Source organism: Neolamprologus multifasciatus, chromosome 15, assembly GCF_963576455.1.
Source record: "Neolamprologus multifasciatus chromosome 15, fNeoMul1.2, whole genome shotgun sequence".
NCBI lineage: Eukaryota > Metazoa > Chordata > Actinopteri > Cichliformes > Cichlidae > Neolamprologus > Neolamprologus multifasciatus.
The window spans coordinates 13,809,919-13,834,506 of NC_140453.1; the positions used below are offsets into that span (position 1 = coordinate 13,809,919).

The 24,588-nt window shown below is 42.6% G+C and overlaps 2 protein-coding genes across 10 annotated transcripts in view; both read left to right on the forward strand.

Annotated features, from left to right (window-relative positions):
* The first annotated feature begins 5,777 nt into the window (after nucleotides 1-5,777).
* On the forward strand, nucleotides 5,778-20,084 carry LOC146501752 (sine oculis-binding protein homolog). 2 transcript variants are annotated; one of them, XM_085132964.1, is made up of 8 exons: nucleotides 5,778-5,938; nucleotides 6,024-7,533; nucleotides 10,217-10,346; nucleotides 10,623-10,817; nucleotides 11,815-11,966; nucleotides 13,219-13,314; nucleotides 13,482-15,431; nucleotides 17,650-20,084. In XM_085132964.1, exons 2-7 carry the CDS (start codon nucleotides 7,441-7,443, stop codon nucleotides 15,420-15,422), a joined length of 2,607 nt encoding a protein of 868 aa, XP_084989090.1. In that variant the 5' UTR covers nucleotides 5,778-5,938; nucleotides 6,024-7,440; the 3' UTR covers nucleotides 15,423-15,431; nucleotides 17,650-20,084. The 2 variants fall into 2 exon arrangements, with proteins under 2 accessions (XP_084989090.1, XP_084989091.1); XM_085132965.1 differs by having other exon boundaries at nucleotides 13,503-15,431.
* A 902-nt stretch (nucleotides 20,085-20,986) lies between these two features.
* LOC146501753 (rho-associated protein kinase 2-like) overlaps nucleotides 20,987-24,588 on the forward strand; it is a 42,767-nt gene continuing 39,165 nt past the window's right edge. For 5 of the 8 annotated variants that reach the window (XR_014869367.1, XM_085132958.1, XM_085132959.1 and 2 more), the window contains exon 1: nucleotides 20,988-21,466. Coding sequence is in view for 7 of the 8 variants with exons in the window: in XM_085132958.1 (XP_084989084.1) it covers nucleotides 21,371-21,466 (96 nt within the window). In the remaining variant the exon portion in view is untranslated. Of the gene's footprint in view, nucleotides 21,467-24,588 lie in introns of all 8 variants that reach the window. The other 3 variants (XM_085132956.1, XM_085132957.1, XM_085132963.1) reach the window with 2 other exon arrangements.

The following is a 24,588-nucleotide window of genomic DNA, read 5'->3' on the forward strand; positions in this document are numbered from 1 at the left end:
GAAGAGCATGTGTGTGGGTAAGGAGTGGAGCAGAGTGTGGGACATTGTCCCTGCAACAATGGTGGATGTCTGAATAATTCATCAGCCTAATCAATGATTAAATGTCTGCTGGGTGTTACGCCTTACACTGTGACACAGGTGACTGTATGCTAAAGGAATAAACAGTGAGTCAAACACTTAGAAAATACAGAGTAAAACTGGGAGGGAATGGATGCTACTGAAGCATATGGTCTGATCCGTAATAGTCTTTCCCTGTGCCTTGTTTGTTTTGAAGATTTGCTCCATTTCTCAACTTTTTATTTTACTAATCACTGCTGTATTGACAAAATTTAATAGTATTTTTATGGTAAAAGCTTACATGATGTTAATGTTGGTAATAGCTTGCCTCTAAAGAGTCTTTTCGAATAACATCAAAGTGATGATCTTGATGTTATCAGAAGCAGCAATCCTGGTTTATTCAGAATAATAAGAAAGGACTAGAAACAATAAAGCAAAACAAATTTGCTTTTTCACCAATGGGAAGGGATTTATATGAGTGGCTTAGTCACCGCTGATAGGTTGAAAATTAAAAAACAATAAAAAGCCTTTTGTGGGATAAGGCTGGCATATCTTTTTCTAGATGTTTGGTTTTAGCTTAGGGAATTGGTTAATTCCCTGAGGCAAATATGGATACAAATATATATGAGGCTGTAATGACTCAGCCAATCTATTAACACTGGAATGACTCAGTCATCTATAAAACATGTAAAATAAGGCTCTGTCATGGTTTGTGGTTTGTGGTTTGCATTTTAGCAAGTGGCTTTTGAGATCTTGTTAAAATTGATAGAATTACAAATGCAGAAAAGAACCATCAGATTATGATCCACTATGCAATACCACCTGAAAAGTATCATGACATTGATCCCAAACACATTGTTAAAGATCCCAGATGGTCCAAAGTACTAATTTTCAATCTCATTAAAATCCTACAGACTTTATTTTTGCACCATGTGCTATATTTTCATGTATGTTTGCACATTTTTCAATAAATTACTGCACTAAATTCCCCTCTTCCTGGCAAAATATAAAGAAATGTGGCAGAGGCTTTTGGACAGTACTATATATGAAGTCAGCAGTCTGCAAAACATTTTCAAGTACTGAAGGTGCTAAAAAAGTATAACTGTTGGAAATGTATCATTGAAAGTCTTAGCGTCACTGTAAAATCATGACTTCAGCTGCATTATGGGAAGAAAAAGCTTCATTCGTTTTTGAGAACTTGCATTTGCAGACTAGTCTGTTGGGGGATATTAAACAGATAGATCCGGAACAGGGATGTTAAAAGAGAGGCGAGACCGAGCGTGAGGAGAGGTTAATAGTGCAGAGAGGATTGAGAAACAATAGACTGGGCTAATGAGTCATGCGGCTGGCTTTACTGGTGCTGAGGCATTTCCGAGCCACACGCTACTCTCTGTCATCGTAGGGGCACGCTCGTGTATGATGTGTTGATTTTTTTGCCTTAGCTTTTTTTTTTGTTTGCCAGACTAGCAGTGAATAACAGAAAGCTACAAAAACCGCAAAAAGGAAATGGATTAATGGAATAATAAGGTATAAATCTGAAGCTTCGTGTACAAATAAAGACGCCCCTAAACGCACAATTTCAAATGGGATAATAGAAGAGCTGACTTTAGGTTTAATTAAGTTTAATTAAATCTGTTGTTCATTTATTCCCCAAGAGAGCATATTTAGAAAAGAAATAAACATTTCTTGTATTGAAAACATTAGATATTCAGAAAATATTTCAGTTAGAATCATATGAACTTCAATTGATATTGTGCCTCCACAGTTATTATTCTATACTCTGCAGCTGTTGGTGAATTAAGCCACAGACAAGACTAGACCGTGTTAAGTAACAGCCAAAGGCCAAACCTGTTTAAGTACATAATCAAATTTGACATTGTGTTCCCTGGAGAGGTCTTTGACATCATCTTTTTTCTTTCAGATATTGAAGGATAAAAATAATGGTATTCAAACTTCAGACTGAAATAACCCATTTGTGCATGTTATCAGCTGTTGCACGGCCTCCCTCCCTCTTATAAACTCAAAATTGAAGACTCATCATCCATCTGTCTAAATGTTGTTCGTCACTAGAGCACCATAGGGGCTGATATTGTTTTGTATCCAGTCGGTAAGTACTGCTCTGGCACAAATCCAGAGTAGATCTTTAGGGGCACAAGGGAGTGCTGAGTCCATCTCTCTGGCCTGCAGCTCAGCAACTGCCTGTCTCGACTGCCTGGCAGCTTAGTAACGATGAATAAAATAGCACCACACCCTTTAATTCTATACACTGCACAAGGATGATAAATGGCCTGCACGTTTGGAGGCGGGAAAACCAAAGGATTAGATAGAGTTGGTTAAATGTTTCCTCAAGAAAGTTAGCCGTGTTAAAACAAAATGAGAATCAAAGAAGCGATTACAGTTGTAGTTTTTCATAATTTATTGTACATTTTTGTTTCTTCAATGATCTTTACGCAAACTAATAAACAGTACAACATTTCCATTTATACAAAATATAAACTATAAGGGGGAATTAACATCAACCCTTCCAATATGGTTTCACATACACTCATTTCCTGCACCTAACCGTTGGATGAGGGGAGCAAAGGTGTCAATCAAACCCTCATTGTAAAAGACCACAGCTCTTTAAAAATCACAAGGCAAAACTGACACATCGTGTGGCAACTTTTTTGCTACATACATCTCAATGACATTTCTAATAAAAAGACTGAAGAGCCATTTTTGTTTTGTTTTGTTTTGTTTGTAAAACCAACTAAAGAGGTCATCTGGCTCATACTTTTTTCTCAAACCTCCTACTGCCAAACTTTAACAAACAAAACACATTGTGATATTGATTGCCAGGTCAATTAGAAGCCACAAAAAGAACCTCTGTACACTCAAGTGGTCCGCATTTCAATCGAGACACGTGACATGAAAACCCGCAGCCCTGAGCATCTCCAAAATGTGATGGCATGACTAAGGAAATGCAAGCCAAAAAGGGAAGCTGGATGCACCACTGTTCCTTTTGAATCCATGCAAGGGGCTGAAGGAAGTTGGATTGGTGATGATCTCCTGCTATAGGCTAAACCCCCCTTTGTTAAAAGAAATGTCTTGACTTACATACTTTTTAGCATTACTTAAGGAGGACGTAGAAAGGTTGCAGAGCCCATCCATGTTAGTCTTGTGGTCTCTGAGAGAGGCTGGACTGCATGGGATAATGGGGTGGGAGGTGAGGAGGAGTGTTGAGGCAGAGAAGATGGGGGCTGTGGGCTCCGGGCTTCAACAGTAGCTTTGGAGGAGAAAGGCTGCCATGATGAAGGGGATCAAGAAAGTGAAGGTGCATGTGTGCAGTGAGACGCCCGCTCCAGTAGGGGAGGTGGAGTTGGTTGGACCGCCAAAGGTGTCTGTGGCCGTAGTAGTGGTAGCGTTGTAGGTGGAGTTCCCCCCTGCTGTCATAGCTGTGCTGTTGTTGCTGGCTGCCATTGCAGTCCAGGAGACCATCTGTTGGAGGAAGGAGAAGTAGAAAAAAGAGGGTGCAGAATGAGGAATTTATTTTTCCAACAAATGTAAACTTCCCTCAGGCTTTTTGACGAACATTGAAATAAGGAAGTTAGATTCAAAAGAAAAAAAACTTTATGGCAAAATCAATTAATTAAAATGTAAGTCTGTGTTTACAAAATGTTTTCTATTGCAACGCTTTACTCTTCTTTACAACATAGCAGGATTGGTTAGTGACCAAGAAGAAAAGAGAAACCAAGGTTCTGTGCTTGAGTGTCATGTTTCCTATGGCAGACTGCATCTAAAAGAAACTTTAGATTCTTCCTCCACCTTTGCATAATGTAGACAGCAAGCAGCACCTGAATCATTAATCCACCCAAGCACACACTCATCAAGAAGTAAAAAGTGAAAAAGGGGAAAACATACAAATAAAAAAGGACTATAGTTTAATGAACTAAAGATACGCCACAAATTTGGAAGGTGACTGACTCCTGTTAATTTCCCAAGAGATCTCCATGTCTAGCCGGCTGTAATCCAGACTATCAGCCGCTTTATATAATGTCTTAAAACACGACTAAAGTTAAACAAACTACACAACTATTTTTCACCCCCATCGGTGAATAAAAACACAATCCCCCAAGCCCTTAAAAAACAAACTCCCACCACTCCCTGCTGACTAAAATCAATCCCACAGCTAAAATGCTGTTTAAATGTAACATAAAGATCATTTTACCTGTGTTGATAAACATATGGCGAGCAAAACCACTCCTAGCTGAACATTCGTCATTTTGCACATTTTTTTTTTTTCTTTGTAACCTGGCCAGATGGTTTACGATGCTCTCAGACGCTGCCTCTCTCTAATGTGGAGGCTGGATCAGACAGAGCTTTTTATACCAGCTGCAGGTCTGTGACGTTAAGGTCCCTAGCGGTGTGCTAGGGACAACGCTAGGGATAGTGTTTTAAAATGTAATATAATAACCTAAGGTAATTTGGCCAGAATAACGCAATAATGGCTCGTTTTAAGCTTATTATAAATACAGTATTTTTCGGAGAGGTGGGATTGGCGCGCATGCTCCATCCCGATCCCGAGTTTGCCTACTTTGTGTGCCTGTGTAAAAACCTTGCTCAGCGGCTTGTTGAACATACTTCGCTTTTACCACCACAGGGAACAAACTCTCTGAACACTTGAATAAACCTCCACACTTTTCCTGCATGTTGCCATGGTGACGGGCTGCTGATGGGGTCGGGCTGCTGATTTGGGCTTTCCCTGATTTTTGATTATTGAGATGTCTGTTTTGAGCTGAAGAATGTGGTGCTTTGTTCAGAATTTTACTGTTCCCGGAAAAAAAAGCGAAAAAAAATTCAAACTGATAAATGAATAGTGTCCAACCTGTTGAGCAGTCGCTGCACGTTTGATAAAAATAAGTGTGGCAACAGCGACGCCTAGTGTTCAGGGTAAAAGCTTTCCCTCATAGAGGCCGTGTCAGAGCTTTCAGAAAAACTATTAAATATCTGGACTTCTCGAAATTTTGTTCTAATAGATAAAAAAAAAACATCTATCTATTTATTGCATTTTTGTATTAATTTTGTATTAAGTTATAGACTATAGAAGTTATTAAGTTATAGTTATAGACTTATCCTCCTGTTGTTTCACAGTATATATATATATATATATATATATATATATATATGTATATATATATATATATATATATATATATATATATATATATTGTACCATTTTCCATGGTACAAGTCAGGCTTGTAACACAGATGCCCCTATCAGGATGACTATATTTGCATGTAATTTGATGCAGGGAAAACACCGGGCTATATTCACTTGCACAATTATTCAAGACTAATGGGTAGACGTCGCCCTCTGTCGGCGAGGACACACCACTAAACCACAAGGGGGATCAAACTTTTATGTCCCTCCATTAACGCTGAACACAGACACCAAAATTGTCGTTTTCTAAATTGCAGGGTATACGTTCGCTTTAATCATGTGACCGTGCACGGTAATGCAAGTAATGGTACACAAAGTGGACAACTTTTTATGATTCGCTCCAGATGTTGAGGATTGTAACTTTAGACCTAAAGACTTTCTCTAGTCCTCTGTCATTTGTGTAAGTGGATTCTTGAGGGAATAGTGAGGCGCTCTTATTCCAGCTTTCACCCCCACCAGAGGAACCTAAAGGGACAACGCTCCCTGCAGAGGCACCAGATGTGCGCTGTTATGGAGAGCGGGGGGGGGGGGGGGGGGTGAGGCATCAGATAAGCCCTGTTCCCAAAGCCGGGACGGATCGAGTATCATCATCGGGGGCGAAACCCAAACCCTGCGCAGTGGGTCGGATTTCTGTTTACACGAGCGTGGTCCCTGGATTCCTCAAACCAGAGCAGACCAGAGGTAAACTCGAGACAAGGAGGGGGAAAAATTGTGAATTATCCCTCTTATCGCGGCTGTGTCTGTACCTGTCTGTCTCTCTACACAGAGCTCGGCGACACTGTGAGGTCTGCGAGACAGAGGCTTTCAATGATGCAGAAGAGCAATGGAAACCCACCCTTCCTAATGTAGGCCATACATGTTAATGGGCAAAATGAGGAGAATTGTAGTAAAGTTATAAAATAAAAGTTGTTACAGCTAACGAATTGAATTTGTTTATGTGCGTAATGCAATCAGATAACCTCAATGCTTTCATTATCAGCAGAGAAACTTGATACAGAAATAAGTTCTGTGGCCTTCGCATTAGCGATAAACATGTGGGAAATGTTTACATTCATCTGTGCGCAGACATACACGAACAAACGACTCTTTTTTGTGTAAATCCTGTCCTCGGGCATTTGGCGCTTTTCCTCAAGCCAAGATTGCTCAGAGGCCAAATGTGGACGTTTTAGGTGTTGCGTGCACACGCTCGTACACAGACGGGCGCGGATCAGACGGATGCCATTTGAGAAAGCTCCAAACATTCTGGTATCTTTTTTAACTCGCAGCGCTCTTTTCATCTCTTTATTTTAAGACAAGAGTCTAGAGACAGTGTTTGTTCTGTGCCCCCTCAGATAAAACACAGTCTTTGCATTCCTTATGAAATGTATCTGTTGAGATTTGGGAGGGGTGGGTGCCAGGTGTTGGGTTACATCAAATCAAAGCCCTCCCCTCACAGTGAGCGCACGAATGAGACCGGTAACCAGGCGATGCACCTTTCATAATAAAAGCTGAAGGGGAAACATTAAGTAACTGATAACATATAATTTTGGCCAATTAAACTTTACAAAACAAATGACATAATAAACCTTAGTAGGTTTTGAACAGAGTTAATGAGCTTTGAGAGAGCACCGTGCTTCTCATCTTTCATTACAGTACAGAGTCTATGATGTAATTATTTTTTATATTATACCAACACTGCAACATTCAAATATTGCAAAAACCAGTAAATGCAATTAAATTTTGATGATAAACTTTTTGCTGGTTCATGTTTCAGTCAAGTTAAAATACTTCTCGCAAGAGTGTTTAAAATTTGGAAACCAAATTTTGCGCGGTGACGCAAATCATTGGCGTAATTGTGTTTTTGTATTTAATTGCGGATTCGTTTCTAATATGCGTTCAAGAAACAGTTGACAGTTGTCATACTTTGAAAATCCAAAGCGGAAGACGTATGTTGGTTTTCCGTAGAAACTTGACAGAAGTGGGAAAGAGGGAGTTGAGATTGTTCAGCGGCGGACACTCCAGCGCACAGTGCACGCATGTTCAGTGGACTTCAGTGGTGTGAAGCCTCAAATGAGGGACTCGGACGTCCGGGAATGACAGCCGCTGTCACCAGGAGTGACAGCTTTCATTCTGAGATACTCCACTGAAACTACTCCAGCCGACACTCAACACTGATCCGCAACGGATCCAGCCAGACCGGGACTATGCCAGAGATGGAGAAAGGGAGACCACCGGAAAATAAACGCAGCAGGAAACCCGCGCACCCCGTAAAGAGGGAAATCAACCAGGAGATGAAGGTGAGAGTGGGTTTGTGTGCCACTGAAAAATTATTATTATTATTATTATTATTATTATTATTATTATTATTATTATTATTATTATTATTGTAATCAGATGAGACGGGGTGATAACTTCTTTGCGCACACGTCTTCCAGCACACAGCAGCGCACAAATCAGTGCGGGGAATAATATCAAAAACTATATTTGCTTTTAATGAATGCTCGCTTTCTGTCTTTTATGTAAGCAATTATATCCTACTGCGTGAAGCTGTATTGCAAAACAAGAAAAACCTCGAAAGTTTTTATCTTTAGGAAGACAACTGGAAAATATCAATAAACGTGTTTATAAATCCAAGTTGAAACAGACCCAAAGACAGACACGGGATTTTTTTGATTATATAAATGTTAGTGCTGAAGAGTAGTCTGACCTCTGCCTTCTTGTGACGCCATGTCAGGCCAGCTGCGGCCGGACGCGCAGTCTTGTCCAGCGGAGATCCAGATGTGCGTCAATTCTTCCCCGCTCCTGCGGTGCACTCACTTGCTGTACCACAGAGGCTTGCCCCCATGAAAAAGAGACAGGGCATTTATATTCTTTAAATAGCCCTGCTCCTTGGGAAAGCTCTAAAATCACTGTCACAGACTGTTAAAGAATGCAAACATCACATTAAACGAAAGCTCCCGCTTGAAGTGCTCACTGATGACATGTCATTTAAGAATCTCCCCACTGTTCTTTGAGTAGAAGGAGAGCCACTGCACCGCCAGTAATAAGTTAAATCACAGTAACAGGCACGATTCCCTCCCACTATTATGAGCCTGTTACTGCATGGAAACTAATCCATGGGTTGTCTGCTTTGTTTGGGTTTGGACACTGGATATTTGAGACTGTTGACTGTGGTGGGGTAAGGAATACTCGAGGCTTCTTCAAGCTGAAGCTGAGAAATAAAAGTTTAAAAAGTCATTTTCTTGGGGGGGGGGGGGGGGGGTATTCTGGCCTTCGTGAGAGAGAAAATGTGCTCTTTTTGTGTAAGTGGTTTGGATTGTAGCGTTTGATATCCAGGGGAGGTGTAGAGTTACATCTTAACTAATTTTAATCAAAACATGTGAAACGCTATCCCCGCTTGATGTAAGCCTGCCTGGGCTGAATCTCAGGGTCGGCCCCAGTTTGTTGCCTTTGGCTGCAACTCTCTTTGTGGTTTGGGATATGGCTTGTCACTCTCGCAAAGCAGATGTTTGTCTAAACTGCCAAAAAGAAACAAAAACAACATTGTGGGAAGTGGAGGGGTGGGTGAAGAAAAAAATATTGCCCGTCTTTTCGTTCACAAGAAGAAAAAAAGAGAAAGAAGTGGCACTGGGTTGTTTGTGTAGATACAGTAGGAGAGTTGCCATCAGTGTCGAACTTCTGGAGTACATTAAGATATCAAAATTAGGCATGATGGGAAGCATATAAGATTGAAATTATCGGGTAAAATCCCATAAGATGTGCACCTTAAAAACTGGTCAAATTATGAAAAAGCAAGGGGGTTTGGGAGGGGGGCTGTGGAAGAAATACAGGCAGGAAGGCTGGCAAGCTGAGTTCTAGCTCAGCTGAGGTCCGTCCCAGTGTTGTCTCTGTAATACATCTGTTTCAACACCACATTCGGACCTACTCCCTCCACGTCAGACCCCGAGCACGGCACCAGAAACCGGATACTTGACTTTAATCATCGTTAGGCATATTTAGCTGGATATGATACCTCTACTTGCACTCACCCACACACTCTCCCAGACACACACACAGCAGAAAGTGAGCAAGCGAGGGAGAGATCCATTTCTTTGAGGCCCTAGTGCAGAACAGAGGTCGGAGTGAGGAAAGCAGGGGAAAGAATGTGCAGTCAGTACTACAGCACTACAACACCACCACCACAGCAGACTGGCTGTGCTGGAAAAGGGTGAAACCTGAGAGGCCGTGCTGTGTCGGGTGTCAGGGCTGGAAGGTGCTGGGATGGAGGGGAGGATGGTGAAGATGGAAGGGGGGGGGGGGGGGCAGAGGAGAGAAAAAGAGGCAAAGGGAGGGACAGGGAAAGCTGGAGAAAGAGAGAGGGAGAGAGTGGTGGACATTGGAAAGAGAAGAAGAGAGCAGAGTGGGGCATTTCCGAGAACCGTGGGACCTGGCTGTGGTGTAGGGTGTCCCGCTCTGATTTCTGCCCATTCTGGATCAGGTTTCTCCTCCAATCCAGTTCTTCCAAAGCCACAGAGAGAGGTGGGTGGATAAAGAGAGAGACCTTTGTATTTTTTTTCATCTGGTCGTAATAAAAAAAAACTGAGACCACACATCCCATCTGTGGAGAAAAGTTTTCTTTCTCCCTCTTTTTTCCAATTAAAAGAGATAAACAAAGGATGATTCATAGATTTCACACTGGTGTTAGGTTTTAAACCTTTCCGTCTCAGATTTAGCGAGAGTAAACAACTTGAATACATCATGGAAAAAGTGTCATACTGTACTCCTCTGTGCCCCTATTCATTTCTCCAACCAGGCTGTGGCTGAGAAAGAATCGCTCACATTGATTCAGAGAAGGAAGGTCTGATTATGTTTAACATAGGATAAAAATGTCCATTAATAACCCATAGATGCATGCTCACAATTTCCTATTTGTAGGCAGGCATAGCACAGTTATCCCTATGCATAGATTATCACTAATCACTGATTTCTTTTCTCATGCAGACTTTTGCAGAAAGCACCATGAATGAACTCCTTGGATGGTATGGTTACGACAAGGTAGATCTCAGAGATTCAGAGGCCAACGAGATCAGAAACTACAGAGAACGGCGTCAGCATGTGTCTGTGCTGAAAGGTGAGGGCGGCCGTCGAGGGTTCACTATTGATGCAGTGTTCTTAAATTTATGCTAACAGGTTCTGCAGGTTGTAATGCAGACATTGAGTCACTGCACAAATTTGCTAAACATAACTTCCTGTAGTCGGAACTTCTCGAGTTTCATTCATTCAGATACATCTGTTGCTTGTGAAAAAGTTATTATAGTATCATGTAGGCCGTATTGCAGATTTGCTGCACGGTGTAACGTTACTCGACGAATTCAAGTTAACACTGGAATCTGTTTGTGTCTTGCAGAAAACTCTTTGCCAAAACCCAAAAGCCTGGACACCAAAGTCAGCCACTTGGTCCTGCCGAACAAGAGCGGAGAGAGAGAGTGCTCCGGCATCCCGTCTTCATCACCCTCCTCTTCCTCAACAAGCTCATCCTTGACGACCCCGAAGGAGCACAAGAGTGCCCCTGTCATCGTCCCCCTTATAAAGCCATCAGCAGGTAGCAGGCTGTAGGGGCAAATATGGGGAGATTAAATGTTGATTGTTGTGCATTCCTTATACATATGCTTTTAGTATTACTACTCATGATTAGTTTGATATTCATGTGCTAGCACGTCAGAGTGTAGTGTCAAGCTACAGAAGATGGTGCAGGTTCAGTTTTTACCTACTAGACTCCTGAGCAATGATAAAGAGGCATCCCTACTAGGTGCAGTAGTTTGAGCTTGCTTTGGTGCCTCTTTCGGTAATTATATCATATATAAAATTATTATAGATAAATATATAATAATTATGTATATTAAAAATTTGATTCTTTTACAAAATAAAGAGAAATTCTGTGTGCTACAAGCTCTGAAAAAGAGAGATAACCTGTAAAGTGTCCCGTGACATAAACCATGTTTGCCGCAAAGGTAATAACTGTGTAATAACAGTCTGAGATAACTCCAAATGCAGTAAGCATTTGTAGCCTATTAAGAGTAAAGTAAGTTAAACAGAAGAACTAATGCTGCTGCACCTTTTTATACTGTGTAGACTGTGTAATTCTTCTGTTGTTCGGACTTTGTTTTTTTGAAAAACAAACACTACATATGGTAATAAATTGCGGCTTTTGCTTTTAGTTTGAAGGTTTTTGGCATCCCTGATTAACAATGCTTGAATTGTAAGTCTGTCGGTATTCTGCTGTACGATTAAAATGTACAGGAATATAAGCATAGAATGGGTTCACCCGTTATAGATGGATAAATAAATAACAGCGCTGTCATAGTGAAGGTTATAAGAGGGATGCAGCAAGATCTCTGTGTTCCCTGGAAGAATATTAATCTGAGATTTATTCAGTGTGAGGTCCATCCATACAGGAAGTTTAGATCACAGCTGGTTGCGCGCTGTTTAGTGCGCTCTCCTTTGTGAGACTAAAAAGCACTCAGTTGTAACTGTTTCACACCATTCTCGTGCTTTTAAGATCATCTAACATAGCTTTTCTTCTGATTTCCCTCCTGCAGTGGAAGATGTACAAAATGTGCAGATAGTATGTGTGTGGTGCCAGAAGGAAGGTGTAAAACGCTACTCTCTGTGTATGGGATCAGAGCTCAAGAGCTTCTGCAGTGAGAAGTGTTTTGCTGCCTGCAGACGGGCCTACTTCAAACGCAATAAGGTTAGTATATATAATGTACTGCACATTATCGTTACATTTGAGGGTCAAAAACAATTCATGTTGGCCTCTTCTTGGTGAGGTGTTGTAAATCCTGGTATCTATATGATAATGAGTAATCTGTAAATTCAGTAGTCAGTCTGACACAACCATATACATTTAGGCAAACACAGGTACTCTATATGCAGTTTGCCTCAGCCCTGGCACATCCCATCACACAAAGGGAAATGGGCATCAAGTGGTTTCTGGCAGGTATACAAAGTAGCAGAAACAGATATTCCTGATCTCGTGAGGTCATTACTGATGGATTCGTTTACAGAAATTTAAAAAGGGTGGATCTCTAAGAACACAATTCCTAGTGCGTATGGTTGATCCAGTTTAGGAATGGTGGGAGGGAGGTCAAAGTTTGTGTGGGACACTTAGTATCAGTTTCGCGTTAATGGAGAAGGGACCAGCCATTAAGTGGCTTTGGTCTGGAGGAAAGGAGTGCTGCAACGACAGAGAAACGCTCTGATGCGCTTGCCGTGATTTTTCAGCCTCCATTACGACATGGATATACCTTCTGTAGAGGTACAGGGTGACAAGTAGCTATATCAGCTTTCACCCTCACTGTTGTTTAGAGCGTGGTGGGTGAATTCACACAACAACGGAGACACAAGGGCGAGGGGGCTGAACAGACTGCGCGCAACAAGCCCTCTAGTTTTTCGGAGGCAGGGAGGAAAGCATTTCTGTTGGCTTGTTGCTGCTTGTCTGAGAGGAAGGCCAACAGGCCTGGGGCGAGGTGTCCACTTTCAGTGCATACCTTACCTTCAGCTGCCTCATATTTCGTAACTCAACACGACTCAATGGGTCACAGAGATGGGGGAGCACTCAGATCCACATGAGATCAGCTTACATGAATCAAGAAGAATTTCCTATATTAATATTGGCAGAACCATTAATAATACGACAATACATCACCTGCATTATTTCCCCACTTGGCTGTAGAATTGTATCTGTTTCGCAACACAGCTTTTCTTTTGTTGCACTGACCTTTAGGGCTTGGTTGTTGCATGAAGTTCAGACTAATGCTATGCTTCATGACAAGGCGATTTATTTAAAACTATATTTTGTACATGTTACGTAAGAAGCTCACATTTGGAGACCAGACACCGCAGAGTGATTCCAGTGTAGTATTTGTAGATGAACTGTTGTCTGAAACCTGACTGACAGTAGTTCATGTGATGTTTGTCACACTGTGGTTTTCCCCTGTCAGGCCAGAGATGAAGATCTCCATAGTGAGAGATCCCCTCAGCACCCCCATACAGAGGACTCGCCCAGACTGGTGCTGAAGATAAACACCAATGTCAGAGTAAGAGGACACTATCAATGCATCTTTTGTTTTCCACTGTGAGATATTAATATAAATACGCAATGAAAATGACAAGGTTTAACAAGCAGGAATAGTGGGAAAATCTTCTGTTTCTACACAAAGATCTGTTTTCACATACAATCTTTCACTCCAGTGACCCCCCACAGTCTCTCTCCCCTGTGCCACAGGTATGCGATTGGTGCAAGCATGTTCGTCACACTAAAGAGTACCTGGACTTTGGATCTGGTGAGGAGCGACTCCAGTTCTGCAGCACCAAGTGTCTGAACCAGTACAAGATGGATGTTTTCTACCGGGAAGCCCGCGCAGCTCTCACCAGCACCAGTTCCAGCCCAAACAGAACCAATCAGGAGGGGAGGATAGACAGCAATGTAGCTGGGCAAAAGCTACTCACTCCAGAATCTTGGAACAACAACAACAGTACTGGGGAAGCCCGTAATAGAAACCTCTCCCCTAAAGGGCCTGCACTAATCCGTGGATTAGGAGAATCCTCCATGTCTCCCTCAGAAGCATCCTCTTCCTCTGCAAAAGTCCCTGTCTCTAGTCTAAGGACCCTAGAGAGATCCATCCAGCCTCCCCCACCTCCTTCAACTGTGGATGTGTCACCCCATCTTCCTTCCCTTCCTCCTCCACCTCTTCCTCGCCCCCCTCTGGAGCAAAAGCCAGTACCTCAAATCCCCATGCCCTTTATAAGGCCTCCCCTTCATGCTCAGGGCTTAAAAAGCCCCCTTGCCACTCCTCCCAGACATCCAGGCCCTCCTTCCAGCCCTATCCACAGAGCTCCGCACTCTCCTCACCTTCAGCCCCCTACTTCTTCATCCATGAATCCCCCTGGACTGATACACCCCTTCCCAGGAGCCTACTTTCCTGGCTTACACTCCCCTCCGCTGAATATGATGCCAAGAGGTCCTGTCCCAATGCCTCCCATGATGAACTTTGGTATTCCTTCTTTTAGCCCTCTTCTGCCCCAGCCCACTGTCCTGGTGCCTTATCCCATCATTGTACCCCTACCTGTCCCCATACCCATTCCTATCCCTATTCCAGTCCCCCCTAAAACATCCCTAGAAACTCCAAGTCACAGCGGAGTTATTCAGCCTGTGCCAGATTTGCTGGACAGGGCTCAATCCAGGTCTACCAGGCAATCTTCTCCAGAGATTTCTGAGGCAGACAGCAGACTGGTAGTCAACAAAATGGGTGGAACTTTGCCTCAGGGGCTATCCTCACCAAGTGACCTGAACACAAGGGACACAGATTGGGTTAAATCAGAGAGGCCATTTCTGTCCCCAGCATCCACACCCCAAAGTGGAGCATCCTCCCCCAGAGCCCAGTGCAACGAATCCCCCTGCTCAACCCCGGGGTCGGACGGGATAAATGAATATAAGCAGCAGCAGACAGAGCGACAAGTCATCCAAAGGGTTCTGCAAAGGACTCAAGTGAAGTTAGAGCCCAGCACCAATGGAGTGGTGGACCTATCAGGGCTGGGCGAGTCGGGAGCTGGGCAGGTTAACAGGTCAGGGATTCACAATATCATCAGACCCACACCTCCTCTGTCACCATCACCTTCACATGACACTGTCTTCCAGCACCAGGACTCCCATACTCCACCTTCTTGCACCCCAGCCAGCCCCAAGGAGTTCAACCATCCACATGGTGCCACATCCTCTGCCCAAAAATCTCAGGACCATGGTCAAAACGGGATGTCTTCTTCACCAACAACTGCCACTCCGGACTCTTCCCGACCCCAGAGATTACCAGCACCGCCCCCTGACCCCTCACTTAGTGAGCTGGAGGCTATCAAAGAGAACAAGTGTTCTGTTGTTAGCCCAGTGCAGGTTGAGGGGCAAGTTAATCTGTCAGAAGAGCCCTTAACAGTAGTCCGGGACATAGGAGAGGACTCTCATGTTCCTGATGAGGACCATGCCTACGCCCTGCCCACAGCGCCAAAGATAGGTGGGACCACTGGCCCATTGCTCTTGCCCAAACTCAGGGACAAGGGTAGTCTGCGGAGCCCTGCCAATGTGCCCAGTGCAATAGACATGGAGCCAGCTCTGAAGAGGAGATGCCTAAGAATCAGAGATCAGAATAAGTAGAGGATGGAGGTAAGAGATTCTGATGTAAAGTGAGGAAAAATACAGATAGCACGGTTTTCAATGGCTTTTTTAATTTATATCTTGTAAAGACCAGAAGTCAGACTTACTGATACATCGGCAAGATAAATGTCACAGTAAACCAAGTTGACACCAACTTTTTTTTGCATTAAACGCTCTGTGGTATTCCACATTGGTTTAAATAAAAACCAGCAATTATTTTTAAACACCATTTAACCAGGGACTGGAAAATGTGTGGACACACACATTCGCACATACAGAGGGCAAGCTTAATCACAGGTCTAACAGCATGCGCATGGTCACTAAACAGCATGGCGCCAAAGAGAGAGAATCCCAGTAACCTGGCACTCCCCAGTGCTCTAAGGTTACACCAGGGAAGGAGGTGGAGGGCACAGGCAGTGAGAGTCACTTTGAAAGGCGATCACTTCACCACAGTCTGACTGACAGTCACAATTCTTTGTTTGCATCGCAGCCTCTTCTTTAGGCTCACATTTGCCAAGTTATGTGAGTATATGTCTGTTCTCAGATGGATGGAGAAAATGACTGTGGGAGAAAGTAGAAGGTTCATTGTATTGGACAAAGATAAATGGCTGCTGCTGAATCAAATATCTGACCTTGAGGTTATGAGTTCGCTTGTCCAGAATGACATTCACACAGAGAAATAGGTCAATTCTCCGTGTTACCATAAAGTCAAACTGTTGCTCCTTGCGGCCGTAACTACAAGGCAGTGCAGACATCTTTCTGGGGTGCTGTAGAGACAGAGGTGATTGTCAGGCAGACTACAAGGCGCGGCAATTTGAGAGCGAACCCTCAGCTGTGATAGAGCTCTGGGGCTTCATTAGGAAAACACAGGGGCAGAACCAGAGCGATCCGTTTACACATGTCATAATGACACCCTGTTCTGGCTTTGGCTCGTACCTCTCATGTGTAGAAGTTTTGAGTCCCCCCCTCTCCCTTTTCAGTCCTTTTCCTTTTCTTCACTTAGCACTGCTATCCTCTGCCAACCAGATGTTGTTGTTCGAATGCAGCAGGAAAGCCTCCTTACTTTGGACCAATCAAAGGCCCTCTTGATTTCACTTGTCACTAGTCCAAAGGGCTGTAACACCAGCCGTCATCCTCACCAGCTGGTATCTCATCATAACAAGATCATGTTACCATTTTACTGTATGTCCCGAGATTAATCCGCTGATATTACAGAGATGGTTTAAATTTCACCTGGCCTGCTTTTCTCTCCGTATTGCACTCCAAGCTTCAAAAGGTCAGGGGTCACCTTCGTAATTACGTTAAAAACGGATAGCTGTTGGTCGCGGACGCACGACATAAACCTTTATCTCATACTCCCAGATGTTTCGTGTTGAAGCACAACAAGATTTCCTTTCACTAAATGAGTTCCCACTTTACTCTGTGTCATTTGTTGTGGCTCCATGCATTCCCTTAGTAACCAATACATATGAAATCACAGTGTGCCGCTTGTGCTGTGCAGAAGGATTTATGGCCTTGTGTTGTGTGTAATGGGAGCTGGCTGTCGTATGCGAGTGACTTTAGCTCGCCACCTCTGTGCTCTGAGCTAAACATTGCTGTCCTGTTCTATTGTCTGAACTGCTAAAAGTCTTTAAAAAAAAAAGAAAAGTCTCCCACACTGACAGAGTCAGCAGCCAACTGGAGGATTTCACCTCAGGAAACAGCCAGTTTTTTTGTCTCAGTTTTCCTTGCCTTTATTTGGGATATTTTATAGCCCCGTGTAATCCGATCCCACCACATGGGTATTCGCTGAGCGTTTGAAACTAAAACGCAATGGGACAGAGGGAGTACAGAACCCTGGTTTGGCCCTTACGTGTGTGCGTGTGCATGTGTGTGTCTGTTTGTGTTTAATGTGTGTGTTTGAATGAAAGCCTGTGTAAGTGTGTGTAAGAGAGGAAAAAAAGGCCAGATGTTCTTAGTTTGATTGTGCCCCGTGCAACAGTTATCTGAGTGTTGACATGACTAAAAGGTTCATTCTCAGTGTTTATATAGAAAGGGCAGATTAAGGAATGAGTGTCCAGGGTTGCAGAGGTTGATATAAGATATGGTGTAAATGGAAATTGCACAGAATAAAATATATGATATCTCACAACTTACTTTGTCTCTCTTTCTCCCTTTCCTTCTTTTTGTTTCTTGTTTTTTTTTTTTTTTTTTTTTTGTACTCCTACCTTGTCTATCTAATAAACAGACTCCCTGTTTAGCACTGTACGGCAGTGCCAGATTCAGTGCCATGCCCTCTTGTGGACAACACCAGTGCTAACACCCTCTAGCCTGTCCCTCAGCCTGTTGGCCCACCAGAGTGTTGCTCTGCCTGCAGACCAGCAGGGTGCCAACCCAGGAAGAAGTCCAGATGGCCAAGTCATCACAAGCCAACATGGGGGAAGAACACAACACAGTCACACATTTTGTCTTGGACCAAAAGGCTGTCGCTGGCTCGTGTGTGTTACATTGTGTTCAGCAAGCACTTTAAAAGGAGCATCTCAGATCTTCTTCCTGTCTGACATTGCCCTAAAGTGTGTATGCGCGCATGAGTCAGTGTGGCAGCCCAGATGAGCTGCTCCTCCTCCTCCTCCTCCCCTCCCTGCTCCGCACAGCAGACAGGGCTCCGATCAGCCTTGTGTGGTCTTCTCAGATGGAGCCTGAACATGATCTCTTTCCAGGGGAAACGGTTTGTTTTCTCTGCCCGGCTTGCACAAAGAGCTGCATTGTTCCTCTCCCCATATCCCACGCTGACTCCCCACTCCAGGTTTTGGGTTACCTGGCCGACGGGGGCTCAGACTTCATCAGCTTTTTTATTTTTTTGACCGACAGCCAGGAATATAGTATACCCTTCTCTCCTCCACCTTTCCGCCCAATCTAAATACGGTACGCACCAGTTCTGAGGTTTTATCCCTCACAAGTGATTGCCTGTGATTCCCTACTCAGCTCACTTCCTCCAAGGGAAGAAAGACAGTCTGCTGACATTAAGACCTCATCCAGTTTACTCACTGACGAGAGTCCGGCCGGGCTGTTGAGACAGATGATGGAGCAGCCTAACAACCCCAGGGGAGAGTCTCCTCCCCCTCCTCTTAAACAATGTAAACTTAAACTGAATATATGAGGGTACACCTACTGATACATAGTAGCTGAGATGGTCTGTGAACACTTTAGACGTCTTGATGACGCTGGTACATAAATGTGTAACGTACAGATCCTCATTCAATATTCACCTGATCTACCAAGTCTCTCATAGCAAATCAGAGTTTGAATCACTTTCAGCACCGAATGCCATGCATGTTTCGTCCCTGCCATTCATGAATGAATGATCCTAATTCTGATTTTCTTGTGGATGATACTGGTTTTGATCAGCCGTTTCTGAAAAGGAAAGCAACCTTGTAATATTACCAAATGTGGTATTATACCCAAAGGCATCAAATGCTGTAGTATGCAGCGATCAGTATTACAGTTCCCGCTGTCAGGGATACCTATTGAGATTTGATCCAGCTAGATCACTTAGCAGCTTGTCAACACTTGTTCCTTTGCAAGATTTCAGTTTTGTAGTCGACACAGATACTATTTGATGTTATATTAACTTATGGATGAAGCATCTGTAGATTTTCACAAAAATGCTTTATTTCTTCTTTTTTTTGTTTGTTTGTTTTGTTCTTTTTCTTTGATGATTTTCATTTTATGAGTGCCTGAACTCTCAAACGCCTCTTGTCTATATGTTAATATGCTGTAGCCCCACTAGAGGGCATTGTTTGCATTTGTAACTTTGCACCTGAGCAGAAAGAACCAGGAGGCCATAAGACAGTCTGCTGAAACCCAATGCAATCTCTGCAAACAGCTGCATTCAGTGCCATCAGACTGATATGACTGATAAGCCAAGCAGACGGCTTTTCCTTTACATCTCGCCATTATTTTATCTTTAAATTCAAATATTGCCATTTGCCACACTCACAGCAGTGTCAAACCAAGGGTGCAGTCAGCTGCATTTCAACGCCTTTTAGTGAACAGTTCAGCACTCCCCTGAGTTAAACTAAGCAGTCCCTTTGACCTGCTTGATGCTAGAATACCGCCAGATGTGGCCCACCCCAGCCATCATTCCAAAATCACTTACCTATCCGTTTGTGGGCATGCGTGTGTGCATGCACGGATATGTGGCAACACATTTCACCGTCTTCTCACTCATTCCAGCTCACTTCCCCCACCACAGATCATGCCTTTAAGTCGGTGTCATTCTTGGCTGGTAAGGGGACTTTCTCATCAGCTTGTATGGCGCAGTGATGACATCACTTCATACAAATAGCTGCAGTGTCAACAGGAGATCTCCGACTGACGGCAGAGGCCAAAAAGTAAACAATTCAAACTGCCATCATTAGTTTCACCATGTTTAATCAATACCTTTCCTCACCTCACCCAGTATCTGTGTCACCTCAGAGTTTTGACAGAAAACCCGTTTCACCAGAAGTTTGGTTGCTTCTTGCTTCACCCAGAGGTACTTTCTGACCTTCCCTGTCAAACTCACTATCTGACAAAATGTTTGTATTCAAATAAAGATTAAATAAGAGCATTGGTGAAGACCTCTTTGTAAAGTGAAATAAATAAAAGTTATTCTAAGATCAAATAAACTTCTGCTGGTTTATTTATTTATTTAAGTTTTTATTTTAAAAAAATGTTGGGGTTTTTTTTTTCTTTTTTGTGAGGCATGTTAGTTTTATAATTATTAAACTTGTTATACAGCTTTATAAACCGTCTGCTAACAGGTTCTGGTCAGTAAATGCCTATTTTTAGTAGAAGCCTTTCTGAAAGGCAACGCATCAACATTCCAGAAATAGTGGAAGTCGACCATCTTTGCACTGACGGTAAATCAGATGAATGAGATAAGAGAACAGGAATTCCGGCTTTGTGTGGACCTACTGGGAGCAGTGACTGGACGATTCTGGGAGGGCAGAGGGGGGGGGGGGGGGGTAACTTCCAGGTTTTCAAGTTAGGGATTGAAACTGCAGGACGGAAGTTTTCCACAATAATAACAGGGCAGGGGATATGTGCGGGACTTGCTTGCAGGAAGTCACCCACAATTAGACAGCACAAACCGGATGTAAAAACTATCCTTTAAAATAAAGGCATTAAACAACCGAAAAAAAAACCGCTAGAAAATAATAATGATCATCATCATCATCATCACCATCAACATTATTTTTATTATTATTATTAGTGATACTAGTAGTGGTAGTATTAACTTTATTCAATCTAGTTAAAATGATATTAATAGAAACGTTATAGAAACGTTTCTAAATGACCTTGAGAGGTTATTTAGGTTATTTATGAAAGATGATTTATCATTCACTTGTTTTACTGCCCATATGTATGGACAAAAAAGATTTGCAAGGTTTGGAAAAAGAAAATTTCATAATGATTGATATCTTTCCAGAATTTTATAATTTATTTAGTCTTATTTAAGTCTTCGCCTTAAGATTTACGCAGTTTCTCACGACTTTTATGTTGACAGTTGCAACCGGAAGTCAAACTTGTGTTCTCCTTACTTGACTAATCTTTTTTACAGGTTGAGCATGTTGGGTCGACTGATTTAGTTTTACCTGCCTGCCTGATAGCAAGACGACACTTATCTGATAGTGAAGTACCTCGACACACTCGCTTGGTTTTCACTTGCGTGTGTGTCTGTGTGACCATTAATGAAAACTGGGCGAGACGGTTTGTTTGGGCCTTGGATAAATAATTAACCAGACAACTCAAGCCGCAGTTTCAAGTGCTGACATGAGGAGTTGACGCAAAGCAAGAGCGGAGTGCGCCTCTATCGCCAGCCTGTTACCTGAGCGAAAACAACAGGCTCGCAGGTGTTTTTGTTTGTTTTGTATTTTTCTTTATATTTTTAATGCCATTTGAACTGGATACACTTCATTGTAATAATGCTGGGAGCGGAGAGCAGATTGGAAAGCCGGCTGAAGAAGCTGGAGTCCCTGATAAGGAATCCACAGTCGGCACTAAACTTGGCAACCCTGCTGGTGAGTTTACATTCACCCTGAAGCTCTAATACAAGTATGGTCTTCAGACTGAGAGATAGGGAGTGAGTTAGACACATATTTGTGAGTAATTAGTCTGTCAGTCATCTGAGAAAAAAGTTTTTAGAGGAAGGTCTTCCCGTAAAAACAATTAAAAAAAAAAAAAAAAAAAAAAAACACAACCGAAAGCTGAAAAAGTGAAATTGTTGACCTGTAGCCTTAATCACGCAGAAAATTATAAGAACTAAGGTTAAACTAATCATACTCCTTTGGCCTTTGTAGCAGAGGGAAGCCCCACCTTTCCTGTATGGAATGCCATACACTCCTCCCTAAACAGAATTATTCAATGGAAAATGCTGCATAGTAATAATTAGATGTGATAGTTTTCCAACTCACTGAAGCTGGAAGTCATTCCAATGAGTGAATGAAGTTCCAGTGAAACTTACAATCTGATCAGCTATGAACTACATTCACTCCTCCCTTTCCCTCACTCAATCAATGCCTGTCTGACTGGGATTACCTGTTCAGGGGTCTGGTGTGGTGGCCTGCACTGAGAACATATTCAGCTCAGCTGCTCACACTCCTCAAGCCTCAATCTTTGAGAATAAATTCAGGATCTCACAGCAGGCTGTCTGTAGTTTTTCATTTCTATGTAGTGCTGATCCTATGGCACAATCCAGTTTAAAATAGGCTTAATATTTTCATCTTGACAACCCAGAGTTAGCTTTGAGAACATGTCTAGCCTGGATCAACTTTTGTAAGCTGTTTGCAGTCACACTTTGACTCAGCAAAAAGCCAGTAGAGTCTGTTTACTGTTTAAGTTATTCATTTGCTTCACACACATTTAATATTGACAGAACACCATAATCCACGGCTTATATTCATAGTCTTTTAGTGACATTTGGAGCATTAAAACATGTAAATCATGCTGAGGGATTTATATATTTTTTAAATCTGTCCAAACAAATGTGACAGTTGCACCAGATTTCATGCCGTATGCACCTGCTGCCTAAACAAAGCAGCCCTTTGGTCCATGTCTATTCCCAGTGCTGAATCATGATCCAAAAGTACAATCTCCCTCAGATGTAGAACAACAGACCCAGGTTACATCACTCTGTGACATAATCAGGCCAAAAAAATGATGAGAATTAATTTTAGCCCGTGTCAGTCATCACTCCAAAGTTCACTAGTAGTCATGTTTGATTTTTATCACTGTGCTCCGTGGCCATCATGCTGCTTAAAATGCAGGGAGCTACCACACAGGAAGCTGAAGTCACTTCCTGGAATTAACCTGCTGTGCCCTCATGCCACCATTTCCTGTTTGTCCACTGTTATTTTTCGTATATATACGTTTTTTTTCTTTTCTTTAGTACAATACAAATTTAGACTTCTAATAGAATAACCTGTTGTCTTTTATTTCTGTGTTAATGCTTTTGCTGGGCTATTGATGGCCAGTAAAGGAAAAACTAAACCCCAGAGAAAAGGTTTGAATGTTTGAGGTCTATGGAATGCTTTGAAATCCTAATGAGTTCACAGTAACTGAACAAAATAATGTGGTTGAGTCGCAGATCATTATAATCGAGAACGATGCACTTCAGTCGGTAAATTAATGTTAGCTGTTGCGCAGAGTCATGGCATTCTGTGTCAATTAACTGAGCAATTAATTGTGCAAGTTGTGAGAGAAAAACTTCTTAAATATCCACATAAGGATTTAAGACATGAGAATATTTTTGACAAACAAGTATAAATGGATAAATAAATCATGTATAATTAGTCCAGTCAGCTACACTTGGGCACCATATTTATCACAGAAGTATCACAAACAATAAAACTTAAAGAGGACTCGTTACTGTTTTTTTTTTTTTTCTGTCAATATATCAATAGTGGATGGTCATATTAAATATAAGCAATGTTTCAGACTGTTCTATGCAATCCATTCTAGACTGTTTATTTCCATTTATTAGATCTATTGGTTCCTGTCAGAGAGAGCTGATATCCCTAGTATGGTCATCTCAGATACAATATGCTCCCTCTGGCTGGTAGTGCATGAACCCTTCCCATGTGCTGCTAAAGCCTTCTGTTTGTGAGGCTGCAGCCAATCAGAAAAAAGTCATCTCGAAGGAAAAGGAGCTAAACGGGTCGATTTAGACAGGATGAACTGATGGGCTATAACAAGGTTTAGTATAGAGTAAATAAGGGTTGTTTTTAACCGTCATGAAGAGTGAATTGTAGTGCTGCTCAAAGCTAAAAGTTTGGTCCCCTTTAAAGAGCCCATCGGGGAGTGCAAAAATAGTAATTGCAAATCAGCTACTAAATATACAAAGCATAAACAGGATTGTCTTGTATGTTTTGGAAACGTCTATTGAAACGACTGCCACAAAGTTTTTGTGCTGATGTTCAAACCAGAGGAGTTTCTGAACCCTGCAGTTATTGACCTTTATGTAGTTTTGCTTTATGCGCTCGACTGCCCTGTTCAACTCTGTTTACTTCCTCGCCGAGTTGGTGTGGTCCTCGATACCATACTTCCGCTTTGCGATAATACCACTTACAGCTAAACACAAACAGACCTAGTTGGACAATGGCATCCCATTACAGTACCATGCTCAAATTCACTGGGCTGTTTAGAACGATCCGTTCTTTCACAAATGTTTGTAAAGGTAGCCTGCATGGCTAGGTGCTCGATTTTATACACCTGTGGTAATGGGACGGAAACACCTGAATTCAAATGTGAAGAGGCGTGGCCCTACACTTTTGCCCATATAATGTGTCATTGGTCAGTTTATGGCACAATTATGGAAGCCATAAACACAATTTTTAGTTTCTCATCAGCATATTTACATATCACATACTTATTTTCATGGTAAATGGCCTGTATTTGTATAGCGCTTTACTAGTCCCTAAGGACCCCAAAGCGCTTTACACATCCAGTCACCCACCCATTCACACACACATTCACACACTGGTGATGGCAAGCTACATTGTAGCCACAGCCACCCTGGGGCGCACTGACAGGCGAGGCTGCCGGACACTGGTGCCACAGGGCCCTCTGACCACCACCAGTAGGCAACGGGTCAAGTGTCTTGCCCAAGGACACAACAATCGAGACTGTCAGAGCCAGGGCTCAA

Excerpts from the sequence above, each read along its gene's own strand:
- LOC146501752 (XM_085132964.1), top strand. The coding sequence starts at position 7,441 with ATGCCAGAGATGGAGAAAGGGAGACCACCGGAAAATAAACGCAGCAGG. Across the intron at positions 7,534-10,216 it reads AAATCAACCAGGAGATGAAG|ACTTTTGCAGAAAGCACCAT; the intron begins GTGAGAGTGGGT and ends TTTCTCATGCAG. Across the intron at positions 13,315-13,481 it reads AGATAAACACCAATGTCAGA|TCTCTCTCCCCTGTGCCACA; the intron begins GTAAGAGGACAC and ends GACCCCCCACAG.